Raw genomic sequence first — 15515 nt, forward strand, 5'->3', positions numbered from 1 at the left:
ACCCTATTTAAACCCTGGGACACCACAGCACCAGTGTGCCATTGAAAAAGTCCTTACCAAGGATGAAACGCGTTTGGCTACACTACTCATGGTAATACCTGCTCTTGTTCAATATATGCTTCCTTATTCCAGTTGCTACTGGTAATTTTATCATTGCTAACTTTATTGTTATTCTATCTGTAAATAGTCACAATAAATTTACCTTGTAAATACACCAGCTCACCTCTTTCATTTGTATACGTGCACCCCCATAAGTCCCCTTCCACCCACTACACGGACACACTAAAATCTGGAACCGTGTCAACGCATCAGGATTGGGGAAGGCACACACCATCGACATCCACCGATACATCGGAATCTCACGGTAAGATACTATCACCGTTTCCACACACAACTTGCATACCCTGAACCCTTTTACGTTGTCTTCGGAGGTACATACACCAACCCCAGGATTGACGTGAAGGGATCTAGATAACTTAACACCATCACCCATCGGGGAGACAACAGGCATTGCCTCACCGCGGGACAGCTTGCAATCATCTAGTCAAAGATCGCCTTCCCGTCACTTTCATCTTCAACACCCAGCCAACAGTTATTGCTCCCAGTTTCAACACCAACACCCAGCCCACAGTTATTGCCCCCTGTTTCCACCAGCAGAACACCCAGCCCACAGTTTTAGCTCCCAGTATTTGACAATACACCGAACCAACCACAAAAAAAACCTGAGCGCCAGCACTCCACCCTTCTATTAGTGACTGGTTACTGCTTGGCTGCTCAAATGAGACAGACTCAGCTGTTCCATGTCTGGCCATGTGATGGAATCACAATGTGGGCATGCATGTGCAGCTGGTCATCTCAGACTCAAGACTTTCCTGTTTACTTTAGCATTTCCTTAACTCCAAAAGCTTTTCTGTACTTCATTATTCCTGCACTGTATTACATTCATTCTACCTGTCTTCAGTCCTATTGGAGAAAGTGCGCTATATAAATAAAATTATTATTATGTCAACATACATGACAATGGACGGATTAATGTTGGAAGATTTGGGACGAGGCGCATTATCGTGAGATGGCCACAAGGTGGCACAGCAGAGTCGTTGACAGCAAAGATATTTGGATCTTTGTGGAGAGTGCAAGAATAGTCAAAAGGCATCACATGTATAGTCCTAGTGTTGCTGATAGTGAGCAATGAAGTATGAAGACTTGCATTGGTAAATAAGCACAACTATGTCACAAGACTAATTTTAACAAACAAATTTATTACTGAACTGCAAATACATTGAAAACAAATTTGAAACTACTGTGTGTCTGTTCTTACATCTCATCCGTTTCCCTAGTTCATGCCTGACCAGTGCTAATAACTGAACACCGAGCCCGGTCATCAATATGGGCCATGACTACAAACGTTACTGCTAGAGCTGCCACAGCAAACGTGTCTTTAGCGTAAATACTTGGCTGCCTCGTTGGGGTCTGCGGCCTTGCAGGACAGGATGGTGACACGTAGGCCACTCTTTGAGTTAGCTGACGATGAAGCCTGCAAACAGAAGAGAGTGCAGTTAGCTGTATAGTAAGCACGCCTGGTGACCTATCCTTATATGTAGTGTTACAGGGAACCTGCTGCCAGGGGCAGATCTGTGCGTCACTAGACTTTCACGCTTGTTCCCATAGGTTTCATGCTCGTTGCCATGGGTTTTCATGGTCACAGGCACGCTAGTGTTCCCGGCACCCCCGGGTAACACTATACGTGCTGCGCTTCCCTGATATACACTAGGGGCCAAATGTAATAGGGTGTTAGAATCAGAAAGTGAGATTTTGGGAGAGTTTTCCAGTTTTCTTAAAACGGCAATCATTTACACTGCAGACCCAGGTTGATTTTGCCATGTAAATGATTGCGCTTTAAAAATTTGGGAAAACTCTCCCAAAATCTCACCTACTGATTCTCACACTCTATAACATTTGGCCCCAGATGTCCAGTAGGACCCCTAGCATCTGTCTCCTCCTGGGCACGGCCATATTTGCAGGGATATTTTCACCAAATACCATGCTTGGAATCTGCGTAGAACACAGCTTGGGCTGCAGTGACAATGCTCAGCCATGAGGCGTCACGCTTTACCGAGCCAAACAACACCTTAAGACGCAGCATCAGATCGCCTGCAACACCATCGACTGAGTGCGTGGCCCATGGGGTTGCTCAAGGCGGTCGCTGTAGGTCCTACCAAGCCACTTGCCCTCGATGGTGGAAAACGGATGCTGTCAGTGCCCCAAACCGCAGCAGGCTGTCAATCCCTGAGACTCTGCTGCTGAACATCGGTACTTTGCAGCAAGCGCCTCTTCTCCAATGGGACCTGAATCCTGTCTAATGTGTCCAGATTGTAAAGTGAGGTTGTCTCTAGTAGCAGCCAATCACTGAACAGAGTTTGGTATAAACCCTAAAATCCAACCCATTATCCTATATAGGCCGTGACACGGGTGCGGGGGGCGCGCAGCTGACATCAGAGGATGCTAGGTCCCCGCCCGCTTCCCCCTACAGGGAGCACGCAAAGCTAAGACGAGTGTCTTCGTTATGCATGCACCTTCCAAATCATTTGATGGTCAGCGAATGATTCGGCCCCCGCACCCAAGGCTAGCGATGGATGTTTATGCAAAACATTCATTCGCAGCCGTGTGGGGAATTTGCCAAGGGAGGGGGGCATCCGCTGTGCAAGTGGTGGGTCGTGTTTTATCCACACGTAACATGAATTTCGCAGTGTTGCATGTGGACCAGAATAAGGTCCAGAAGGCGTTGCCCATTCACCCGGGCAATACACCGTAAGGCTACCTACTGACGGTGACTTGGCGCTGCGACGAAGTCATCACAAAAAGACTCACCCAAAATTTTAATTGCGGTCAACGCAAGGTCTACAGCAATAAGACTGGAGCGTGATCAAATCTTTTATGTGACAAGTCCCTCGGAGATTTCTCACCTTCAAATAGATTTTGCAGCGTTCCAGTAGGAAATTCCATTTCAAAGATGTCTTCTGGTCTTCTGTTAAATTGAAAAATCCATCGACCTAAATCAAAGATATGGAAATGCGCCATGAAGAATCATGACTGGTTCTGCAGCAGGAAACTGCAGCAATTATTCTTCCTGGCACAGAATTAGAAGTGATGTATTGGGCATAATCATTTTACATGTAAAATAAGTTAAGAAACAGTTACTGTGCAGGATAATGTGTCCTCTGCCACGCCGCCGGATAAGCTACACGCCAGCGTCCCGGTGTGATCCGTAATGTCCACTCGCAAATCTAAACTCGGAAGCACAGACTTCGGATCGGCTGACATCTCATTGCAGAAAGTATAGGTGCATCCTTCTGAGGAATCCGAGACCAGATATTGGCAACGCGAGCTGGTGAAAGAATTGGGGAATTAAATCAGTTTCTCAAAACAGCAAATCTTTAATTAATATATATATATATATTAAACAATATGCCACAAATCCTATTTTCTCTTTCAGCTATGCTACTTTGGGGATTCCCCAGAGCAGGGTTTAAGCAACACTTTGCACCCAATGCTGACTACAAAAGCATGAACTCTTTATGTGATTGTAAAGAGGTGAAGCAGGCAGCAACTTGGTGTAATTGCTGCACCAGTCCCATACCGCGCTGCAGATTGTACAGCCAAATGTTCAGGAACGGAGGCTGGCTTTGCCGGGTATGCCGGCTACATGCTAGCAATTATCCAGCTGGCCACTGACTGGAGACCAGCCAACCTCGGGTCTGTGCGTCGTATAGAGAGAGTCAGTTATCGCGTCTCTCCATGTGGTTGCAGATCCTGAATCCATGGACAAGAGGAATGCTATCACTGCTGCTAGGGGACTCGTCCTGAGGTAAAGCTACAATAGAAACATTCTGCTTTATTTCATGCATTGAAGAACATTCTGAATGTCAACATGGACGGGAAATCGACACGTCAAATGTCAACACTGACATACTGTAATTTTGTGACTGTCGGCATGTTGACCCTGCAGTTTTATATTGATAAGGTAAGTATCCCTAACCAAAGCCTAATTGTATCCCTAAAATCGACTGTCGACATTCACAATGTCAACATTATGTCCATGTCAACATTCTGAACGGATACCATTTACAAAGCACACTGAATGCAGTTTTCAAAACAACTCGCTTTCCTACCTGTGCATCTAGACCAGTGATGGGGGACCATGGCACGCCAGCTGTTGTTGAACTACACATCCCAGCATGCCCTGCTGCAGCTTTGCTATTTGGCCATGCTGAAACTGTTGCAGGGCATGCTGGGGTGTGTAGTTCAACATCAGCTGGAGGGCCGAAGGTTCCCCATCCCTGATGGTCTGTCCACACTGAGGGGCACGGCGGATGTCTGCATCTGGGAGACATCATAAAAGTAACAGTTTTCCCTAATGTGCCTGGGTGAGATGTGGACGGATCTTGCATGGGAGCAGCAGCAATGCAGAGATGTGGTTATGCAGCAGGAGGTGTTTGATTTGCGTAGATGCCTCCTGCTGGCTTTACTGATCTGCTGCATTCTAGGAGACCTGCGTATTATCCTGGGATGTGCTTTGTCATCGGATTACCTGCAACACTGGCGGTGTGACCCATGGGGTTGTGCAAGCGGGCTGCTGCAGACCCTACAGAGAGGCCAGGAAAGCTCAGTCTGGCGCCTCACATCTGTTTTGGGAAATGGAGGCTATCACCGCTCCCTCGCCATCACCGCAATCACTGTAGACTGTCACCCCCCCCCCCCCCCACTGTGCATTCACTGCATGTCTGAGCTGTAGGTATTTATAAAAGTGGTAGCGGGGGACTGCATAAGTAGTCACTAAATGTTCAAAGGAGTGAAATATCCCACCTTGATAAAGCTGGCCGATTGCAGAGACTCCAAAGGACGTCCGACCTGAGCTATCTTTTAATTTATAAAGTTCAGGGAAATTTTTATTTCTCCAAATGGGGGCGCAAGCATCAAGGTTAGGGTTTCCCTGTATCACCTCCACCGCCACCCATACTCTATGGGCCTGTTGTAGCAGAGGGGGGAGAGAGATCAGAGGCATGCGAGCCAGTAGGAATTGCAATGGCGAAAAGGGAAGACCCACCCTGCTCAAGTCTCCTTAATCACCAGGTGCAAACCATTCCACTAGCTGAGTCTACTGGGCAGCTAAATAATACAAGCGTAGGTCGGGCAGCGCCAAGCCACCATCGGATCGGGATCTACATAAGGTTTTAGCGGAGATTCGCGCACGTCTGCAGAGAATTAGCTGAACGTGAGAAGCGGGGATATAAACTGGGGAGTTTTGGAGGTACTTGTTTCCTAGCATGGCGCCCGTCGTGGGTAATCGCATACCTTAAGTTAAGGTAACTTAAGGTATGTGATTGACGCAACCGACCCGATATTTTGCTATTTTTAGCCTTTTTTCCCCGTCAATGAAAAAATTGCGTTGATCGCGACCATTGCATGCCATTCTAATGGCATGCGATGCGACCGACGCAATCAACGTGATTTTACATAGGGAGTAATGTTAAATTAGCCGTCAATGACAAAATCGCGTTGATCGTGACCATTGCATGCCATTATAATGGCATGCGATGTGACTAACGCGATTTTACCTAATGGGTATTTTATATGTGAAATGCCCCTCCCATTGTTAATGCCACCCCAGTATTGACACTAACCCGAAGCGTGGTGAGCACAGCGAGCCCGCGAGGGGCGGCTGTACGCGTCCTCCAACCTTTTCATACCCCCACTATCCACGTCGGCGTGGAGTTGATTTTATAAAGTGTGGCAAGCCACCGAGCCACCGAGCCCAAAGCGTGGCGAGCACAGCGTGCCCAGCGAGGGGACGCGTAATACCTGTGAAGTAATGCGCGTCCGCTCGCCACGCTTCGGGCTCGGTGGCTCGCCACACTTTATAAAATCAACTCCACGCCGACGTGGATAGTGGGGGTATGAAAAGGTCGGAGGACGCGTACCGCTGCGCTCGCCACGCTTCGGGTAGGCGTCGATACTGGGTTGGCTTTAACAATGGGGGGCCATTTCACCCATGAGGGGGGGTATGCAATAAAAATTGGGGTCTGGGGTGCATTTTACATTGGTCCCAATGTAAAATGGTCCCAGGGACCATTTTACATTGCTTCCAATGTAAAAATCGCGTCGATCACGTTGATCGCATCGCATGGGATTTGGTTACATGCGATGCGATCAACGCAATTTTTTAGGTCCTGATGCCTTCTATTAAAATCGCCGTTTTGGAGAATATTCCAGGTTTTTTAAAGCGGCATCATTTAGACTGCAAAATCAATCTGGTTTTGCTGCTTTACAAAAACTGGAGATTTCTTACCAAATCTCACACTTTTTGAATCTCTCATTCTATTAAATCCCACCCTAGTGTTTTCCTAGGCACTCCCCCGTTATCCCTGTCACTCCCAGAGTTTCCCTAGGCACTCCCGCGTTATCCCTGTCACTCCCAGCGTTTCCCTAGGCACTCTCGCGTTATCCCTGTCACTCCCAGCATTTCCCTAGGCACTCCCGCGTTATCCCTGTCACTCCCAGAGTTTCCCTAGCCACTCCCGCGTTATCCCAGTCACTCCTAGCGTTTCCCTAGGCACTCCTGCGTTATTCCTGTCACTTCCAGCGTTTCCCTAGGCACTCCCGCGTTATCCCTGTCTCTCCCAGCGTTTCCCTAGCCACTCCCGCGTTATCCCTGTCACTCCCAGTGTTTCCCTAGCCACTCCCGCGTTATCCCTGTCACTCCCAGCGTTTCCCTAGCCACTCCCGTGTTATCCCAGTTACTCCTAGCGTTTCCCTAGGCACTCCTGCGTTATTCCTGTCACTCCCAGCGTTTCCCTAGCCACTCCCGCGTTATCCCAGTCACTCCTAGCGTTTCCCTAGGCACTCCTGCGTTATTCCTGTCACTTCCAGCGTTTCCCTAGCCACTCCCGCGTTATCCCTGTCACTCCCAGAGTTTCCCTAGCCACTCCCGCGTTATCCCTAGGCACTCCCAACGTTTCCCTAGGCATTCCCGCCTTATCCCTGTCACTCCCAACGTTTCCCTAGCCACTCCCGCGTTATCCCAGTCACTCCTAGCGTTTCCCTAGGCACTCCCGCATTATTCCTGTCACTTCCAGCGTTTCCCTAGGCACTCCCGCGTTATCCCTGTCACTCCCAGAGTTTCCCTAACCACTCCTAGCGTTTCCCTAGGCACTCCTGCGTTATTCCTGTCACTTCCAGCGTTTCCCTAGGCACTCCCGCGTTATCCCTGTCACTCCCAGTGTTTCCCTAGCCACTCCCGCGTTATCCCTGTCACTCCCAGTGTTTCCCTAGGCACTCCCGCGTTATCCCTGTCACTCCCAGCGTTTCCCTAGGCACTCCAGCGTTTCCCTAGGCTCTCCCGCATTATCCCTGTCACTCCCAACGTTTCCCTATGCACTCCCGCGTTATCCCTGTCACTCCCAGCGTTTCCCTAGCCACTCCCGTGTTATTCCTGTCACTCCCAGCGTTTCCCTAGCCACTTCCGCGTTATCCCAGTCACTCCTAGCGTTTCCCTAGGCACTACTGCGTTATTCCTGTCACTTCCAGCGTTTCCCTAGGCACTCCCGCGTTATCCCTGTCTCTCCCAGCGTTTCCCTAGCCACTCCCGCGTTATCCCTGTCACTCCCAGAGTTTCCCTAGCCACTCCCGCGTTATCCCAGTCACTCCTAGCGTTTCCCTAGGCACTCCCGCATTATCCCTGTCACTCCCAGAGTTTCCCTAGGCACTCCCGCGTTATCCCTGTCACTCCCAGCGTTTCCCTAGGCACTCCCGCGTTATCCCTGTCTCTCCCAGCATTTCCCTAGCCACTCCCGCGTTATCCCTGTCACTCCCAGTGTTTCCCTAGCCACTCCCGCGTTATCCCTGTCACTCCCAGTGTTTCCCTAGCCACTCCCGCGTTATCCCTGTCACTCCCAGCGTTTCCCTAGGCACTCCCGCGTTATCCCTATCACTTCCAGCGTTTCCCTAGCCACTCCCGCGTTATCCCAGTCACTCCTAGCGTTTCCCTAGGCACTCCCGCGTTATCCCTGTCACTCCCAGCGTTTCCCTAGGCACTCCCGCGTTATCCCTGTCACTCCCAGCAGTTCCCTAGGCACTCCCGCGTTATCCCTGTCACTCCGAGCGTTTCTCTAGCCACTCCTGCATTATCTCTTTCACTCCCAGCATTTCCCTAGGCACTCTACCGTTTCCCTGTCACTCCCAGCGTTTCCCTAGCCACTCCCGTGTTATCCCTGTCACTCCCAGCGTTTCCCTAGGCACTCCCGCGTTATCCCTGTCACTCCCAGCGTTTCCCTAGGCACTTCCGCGTTATCCCTGTCACTCCCAGCAGTTCCCTAGGCACTCCCGCGTTATCCCTGTCACTCCCAGCAGTTCCCTAGGCACTCCCGCGTTATCCCTGTCACTCCCAGCAGTTCCCTAGGCACTCCAGCGTTATCCCTGTCACTCCCAGCAGTTCCCTAGGCACTCCCGCGTTATCCCTGTCACTCCCAGCGTTTCCCTAGCCACTCCCGCATTATCTCTTTCACTCCCAGCGTTTTCCTAGGCACTCCCGCGTTATCCCTGTCACTCCCAGCGTTTCCCTAGGCACTCTACCGTTTCCCTGTAACTCCCAGCGTTTCCCTAGCCACTCCCGTGTTATCCCTGTCACTCCCAGCGTTTCCCTAGGCACTCCCGCGTTATCCCTGTCACTCCCAGCGTTTCCCTAGGCACTCCCGCGTTATCCCTGTCACTCCCAGCAGTTCCCTAGGCACTCCCGCGTTATCCCTGTCACTCCCAGCAGTTCCCTAGGCACTCCCGCGTTATCCCTGTCACTCCCAGCAGTTCCCTAGGCACTCCAGCGTTATCCCTGTTACTCCCAGCAGTTCCCTAGGCACTCCCGCGTTATCCCTGTCACTCCCAGCAGTTCCCTAGGCACTCCAGCGTTATCCCTGTCACTCCCAGCAGTTCCCTAGGCACTCCCGCGTTATCCCTGTCACTCCCAGCATTTCCCTAGGCACTCCCGCGTTATCCCTGTCACTCCCAGCAGTTCCCTAGGCACTCCAGCGTTATCCCTGTCACTCCCAGCAGTTCCCTAGGCACTCCCGCGTTATCCCTGTCACTCCCAGCGTTTCCCTAGGCACTTCCACTTTAAGGCCGGTTCCCTCCCCCAGACACCTACTTCCTGCCAAACACCGTACCAATGGCCAGCAAACAGAAAAAGTTAGCTGCCAGCCATCACACACGAGCATTGCAGCTAATGCACATGCGTAGTTCATAGATAGTTGGCTGCCAAGCAAATTCGCAGCAGTGCGATAAGGTATGAATCGGGCCCTAAGTCCAGTCTCCAACAATCTGTTATTAATCCTTTAACCTAAATACACATATCAGTATCCTAAGAAAGAGTGCGGTGGTGCTTGCTTACAAACGTCATGCAAGTACAGCGCTGCCTCTTCCAGCTGCCGGTGAATTGGCGCGATACCGGCAGCTGTAAGAACCACCTGTGTGATGTCACTTCTCCCCATAACACCTGCTCTCACATCTACCCCTCAGCCCACAATGTGCATATAATGCCGTTCTACTCTGAGGCAGGACTTTCAATAGGACGAGCCCTGTTCTAGACGCACTCCATGGGGTATATTGGCCATTTTACACTTTGTAATTGAGCTTTATTAAATTGAATGAAGATAAAGAGAATGAAACAGAAGAGACATGTGGACAATACACCTAACATGCAGCAGCCAGGACTCGGGGGACTTACCATCTATCTCTAATGATTTTGCTAACGTTGGAATCGATGTTCAGCATGGAGATGTGAGCGAACACAATACCATAGAGAGGGTTATATTTAGCGGCCCCCTGCAAAGCTCTGTCTTTAATCTGATGCACTGTATACACGTCCATTATAGTCTCCACTAAGGGTGAAAGATGAGATACTTCAGTCACAGATGCTTTCAACTAAATCTGACATACAAAACTAAATTGTGAGAACAGCAGAAGATCTGACAGGTACTAATGCCCCAGACTTTGCCTATAAAGCTGGATGGATAATATGAAGGCATAAAGGTCTTATCACCCCCAATTCCCAGACACCACCAATCTGCCGACAGGATCCAACAGGCAGCCCAGAGGCACATGCAGCAACCATTCTAACCAAGGTGGATGCACCTCCAGGCTCTGGCAGACAGCGCCTTCTATAGTAGGAATGAATGCAGCAGGTTTGAAAATGTGACAGTTAGTAATGACTGCAGCTGTGCACCAGCTAGGGAGTCTGGGAATGTGACAGTTAGTAATGACTGCAGCTGTGCACCAGCTAGGTGGTCTGGGAAATGTGAGTTAGTAATGACTGCAGCTGTGCACCAGCTAGGGAGTCTGGGAAATGTGACAGTTAGTAATGACTGCAGCTGTGCACCAGCTAGGGAGTCTGGGAAATGTGACAGTTAGTAATGACTGCAGCTGTGCACCAGCTAGGGAGTCTGGGAAATGTGACAGTTAGTAATGACCGCAGTGTGCACCAGCTAGGGAGTCTGGGAATGTGACAGTTAGTAATGACTGCAGCTGTGCACCAGCTAGGTGGTCTGGGAAATGTGAGTTAGTAATGACTGCAGCTGTGCACCAGCTAGGGAGTCTGGGAAATGTGACAGTTAGTAATGACTGCAGCTGTGCACCAGCTAGGGAGTCTGGGAAATGTGACAGTTAGTAATGACTGCAGCTGTGCACCAGCTAGGGAGTCTGGGAAATGTGACAGTTAGTAATAACTGCATCTGTGAACCTGTGTAATTAATATGTGTCCCGGATTAAAGGGATGAGTTGGTCACCCTATGTGCACCAGCTAGGGAGTCTGGGAAATGTGACAGTTATGCTGGCCACACATCAGACCAACTTTCCTCCAACCATTCAACTAGTTGGTTGGTTGGACCGAAAATCTGGTACTGTATTTGGGGCAAATGCCAATAAGCAATTTGCTCACAAACTCAGGAGAATGGACAAAAACATTCATTGAAATTGTTTAAATCAAATAGTCCACCTACAGTACATTTTCTGAGTGACAGTTATTGTCCATTTTCAGATTTGGGAAACAAATGACTTAATTACAAATTACATTTGCTCCTATCCAGTACTAGGTTTTTATTCCATCCAACCAACTAGTTGGATGGTTGGAGGAAAGTTGGTCTGATGTGTGGCCAGCATTAGTAATGACTGCAGCTGTGCACCTAGGGGGTCTGGGAAATGTGACAGTTAGTAATGACTACCGCTGTGCACAAGCTAGGTGGTCTGGGAAATGTGACAGTTAGTAATGACTACCGCTGTGCACCAGCTAGGTGGTCTGGGAAATGTGACAGTAATGACTGCAGTGTGCACCAGCTAGGTGGTCTGGGAAATGTGACAGTTAGTGATGACTACCGCTGTGCACCAGCTAGGTGATTTGGGAAACATGGACCGTTGGTAGGTCTCGAGGACCGATTTGGCCACCCCTGGACTACATCAAAGGTTTCTCAGAAGCTCTTTGTAATAAATGTAACACTAAGTTTATGCAGTCACACACTGAGGGTGGGCTGTTATGCGAAGCCTGTGAGACATCTGCATTCCCTTCACTGCAGACAACACCAGCATGGGCTACGACCCTTACGGGGGTCAGGTCAGACCTCGCCTCAGAGCTAGCAGCTTCTCGGAAGGACAAAGAGTCGGTTTTATTGAAACCAGCATAGGCACAGACACTCACCAAATTGATGGAGTCTCTAGTACAGGTAATGTATTCTTATACCCATTTGCCAGATCTGTCCTTACAACTCTTATCTTCTGTTCTTCAGTGGAATGACTCAGGGGAGGAGGAATGCGCGTCATTAATTGAGGTGAGGGAAGTCTGGGAGCTCTCAGGGGACAATGATTTGCCTCCATTGGACTCCGAGACGACTAACCCGAGATGTAAATTAGAGACTAACTCCTCCGCAGCGCAGATTGTTTTCTGGGCCCACCTTTCAGTCCTTTCAGGGCCACAAGAGGCTCTCGTTCCTCTAATTGAGGTTCCAAGGCCACAACTGCTATGACCCATCAGAAGCCTTCCATTAAGCCAATGGCATCTGGGAGACCCCAGAGTGGGAGCTCATCTGTCTCAATTCCAGGAGATATGGAAGGTTTCATGCCAAGGTCCCTGGGTTAGAATCCTAGTGTCTCAAGGATACAAGATAGATTTATTTTTTGTGCATCCTCCCACACGGTTTTTCACTTCCGGGAAAATAAAGAATCAAAACACCTGGTATTCCAGGCTGACATAGACAAGCTGTAGGTCTCTCAAGTGATCAATCCGGTCACAGGAGCCAAACACAGTCATAAAAAAAGTACCAGTCTCCACTCATCAACCCATCTATATATACCCCACTGTCTGGAACTTCAGTGTCTCTAAGCCTGGAAATTAGAGAAAGGGATGTATCAGTAAGTACCAAAAAATAGTTTTTTAGCTATAATATAGGCACTTTTACATACAATAGTAACTTTATATAATGCCTTTCATATTAGCGCCCTATTTATTAACACTGGCATTGGGCCCTCTAAAATGATCACTCCGTATAACCAGGCAATCCTGAATGTGTTTTCACTCTTATTCAGTTTGGTGCATTTTGTAGGGCCTCTGAGCTACTAGGCACTGGTCTCTATAGTCTCATTGTTATCACTACTGGCGAGAAGAATAGGCTACAGTGGTGTTAGATAAAGGGGCCAAACCTCCAAGAGTTTGACTACATTTCCATTTGTGATTAATGACTGCAGCATTTCCACATGATTTCAAAGCAAATAGGTCTCTGGGGTTTATTACGAAAGTTATGGCCCCGTAATCAAGAAGAAAGAGTCAATAAGAAAAGTCAAAAGTTAGGAGGGTGAGTAGAGAACAGAATAACCTGGTGCTATTTAAATAAATGTATAAATAAACATCAAGTAAGCAAATTAGGATTGGAAACTTCAGATGATTTTAGAGTCACCTAAACACAATATACACGTAACAAATGATGCATATCACAGCTGACTGCGAGAAGTACAGTACCGTTCTGTTGTGCTGGCCAGCAATACTGTACATGTCCTACTTACATTTTGCTAAGTCTGCAGAGATTTCATCGTTTTCTTCCACAAACGCTCCACTTTCCATGCAATCTCTGGCGTAATTTAATAGGGCCTGAGCTTCTGGCATGTCTTGTCGAAAAAGAAAAACAGATACGAGTTTAAAGTGCACAGAATACTGTGTTGTCTTTACACAAAGACAACAGAAACGGCCCAATGTTACACGAGTTCGGACATAGGGCCGGATTCAGACACTTGCAGAAGACTGCAGGATTTCGCTCTAGTGGGGTGGTGTCTATATGATCGCTGGCCGCTGCTAATTCACTCAGCTTCGAAAACTAGTCTGCTACCTTCTGTGTGTGTGCATGTGTGAGAAAGAGATGTAGTTTCACTCCCTGCCAGCAGATGGCAGTGTTTCAGAGACTCACGGACACTAGACATATACTGCACCTTTATATCTGATATCGCTGCTCACCTGGATTGATTGTGAAGATAGTTTTTGACACAACGGTTGCAACCATTGAATTTCGGTAGGAGTCATAATTTATACGGATCTCTGAGGCAAAAAGCACTGTGTGTGTTAAAAACAAATAATCCAAATATTTGAATCAGAAACATTTACTTTGTAGCAGTTGTATAAAGATATGGGGGGGGGGGGGGGTATTTACTAAGATGGGAGTTCTATTTCACATGGGATGTTGCCCATAGCAACCAATGACAATCTGCTTCCTATTTATTTAGAACCTTCTAGAAGATAATAGAATTCTCATCTTAGTAAATCCACCCATTGAACATTTCTTTAAGTTCCGGCAGCAATGAGAGGTACATTAATATGGTAGGGGTGTTTGTCAGGTGCTAAAAATATAGTAGAGTTGCAATAGCTATGTCTAGCTTGGATGTAAATTCGTAACCTTGCAAATTAACCAGAACCCGTCCTGACTCCTGCGTATGGTGGTACGACCGCCCCCAACTCCCCCCCCTCCCCTCACAGCGCATGTTCGCACGCAGGGCCTGCAAATGGATGTTTAACAAAAACATCCATATGCAGCCTGTGGGTGAACACCCACATGGAAAGTGCATGCATATATATAAATGACTCTCAGGTCACTTAGATTTGCGTGCACCCTCAGGAGGAAGTGGGCGGGCAGCTGACAGCCGTTGATGTCAGCTGCCCGGCACCGACGTCACGGCCCAATCACCAAGGGTTATACGCCACCGCCCCATGTCCCCCGGCTGCAGAACAGTCTATTCACCATGGCCGCACGCACTCAACGTATGCACACGCAGAAATGTGGCTGCGCCTGTGCATACGCCGAACATCGGTCCCCATGCGAACGAACTCTGGCTTCGAACGGACCAGAATAAGGTCCTCTGTTGGGATACTTCATTGTTTAAGAGAGAAACAAAGGGATAACTGAATGAGAGAGAGGAACCAATGGTATCCAACAAGGTTACGGTATATTAGATCTACAATGTCTAGGTCTACAGACAAAAGGTCCACCACTATTGGTCGCCAGTCAAAGGGTCGACAGGGTCAAAAGGTCAACAGTCAAAAGGTGGACCGGGTCAAAAGGTCAACATGAGTTTTTCATGTTTATTTGGTGTTTATGTCGACATAGGTTGGTATGGACATAACTATAAGTGCACCGCGTCCCCTCACATGCCTTGCTACGCTCGCTATGCTTCAGGAACATTAGGCCAGGGCTTCTGTGTCCCTCAAAGGACTCAGATAAACAAATTAAATAAAACTGTTGTATATTTCTGTTTAATTGTGAATAAAAATATTTAAAAAAAAAAAAAGTATAAAAAATTTTTTTTTTTACATTTATATAACAAATGTGAGCGATGCCGGCATTTTTAGCAGATATTTTTGTGCATCTCTCACAGAGATGTTGGCACTCAAAGCATACCTCCCAACTGTCCCGTTTTTTCTTGGGACCGTACCCTTTATTTGGGACGGTCCCTTGGGGCCGGCAGTGTCCCGTGGCGAGGAGGGGGGGCAGTTGGGAGTCCCCCCGGCCTGAAGTGAATAGACGCTGTGTGTCTATTCAACGTCGAAGTGGGTGAAAAACGGGGGTGTGGCCCAATTGTGGCTCATTTGCATATGCCGCATCCTCATTATCATAGTCACACTCCGCCGTGCAAATGTCCCTATTTCCCTGCTGAAGTTGGGAGGTATGCTCAACGGATTGTGCAGCCTCCTCTGTTTGTGCCCCTTCTCTCTCCTGGCGCTGCACTAGTGCACAGCGCAGTGGAGTGTTAGCACTAGAGGGGCACAGACTCTATTGTGCTTGCACAGAACTCCGAAAAAATGGCGCTGCTGACATTTTTTTGTTGATTCTGCCAGCGCTGCTGCCTTTACATGGGACTCTAGAGGGGTAAGTATTAAAAAATGGGTGCAGTGTGGGCCCCCTGGGACTCAGGAGCCCGTGTGCACCAGGCACATTGAACCC

At 48.6% G+C, this 15515-nt stretch overlaps 1 protein-coding gene across 8 annotated transcripts in view; it reads right to left on the reverse strand.

Moving 5' to 3' along the window:
* Positions 1-1239: 1239 nt before the first annotated feature.
* MEIOB (meiosis specific with OB-fold) overlaps positions 1240-15515 on the reverse strand; it is a 267025-nt gene continuing 252749 nt past the window's right edge. For all 8 annotated transcript variants that reach the window (XM_083152631.1, XM_083152632.1, XM_083152626.1 and 5 more), the window contains 6 exons: positions 13538-13633; positions 13093-13194; positions 9773-9926; positions 3199-3385; positions 2964-3050; positions 1240-1534 (listed from right to left, as the gene is read on the reverse strand). In XM_083152631.1, coding sequence (XP_083008757.1) covers positions 1439-1534; positions 2964-3050; positions 3199-3385; positions 9773-9926; positions 13093-13194; positions 13538-13633 — 722 coding nt within the window. In that variant the 3' untranslated portion in view covers positions 1240-1438. The remainder of the gene's footprint in view (positions 1535-2963; positions 3051-3198; positions 3386-9772; positions 9927-13092; positions 13195-13537; positions 13634-15515) is intronic.

This window comes from Crinia signifera, chromosome 7, assembly GCF_055691185.1.
Source record: "Crinia signifera chromosome 7, ASM5569118v1, whole genome shotgun sequence".
In the NCBI taxonomy this organism is placed as follows: Eukaryota; Metazoa; Chordata; class Amphibia; order Anura; family Myobatrachidae; genus Crinia; species Crinia signifera.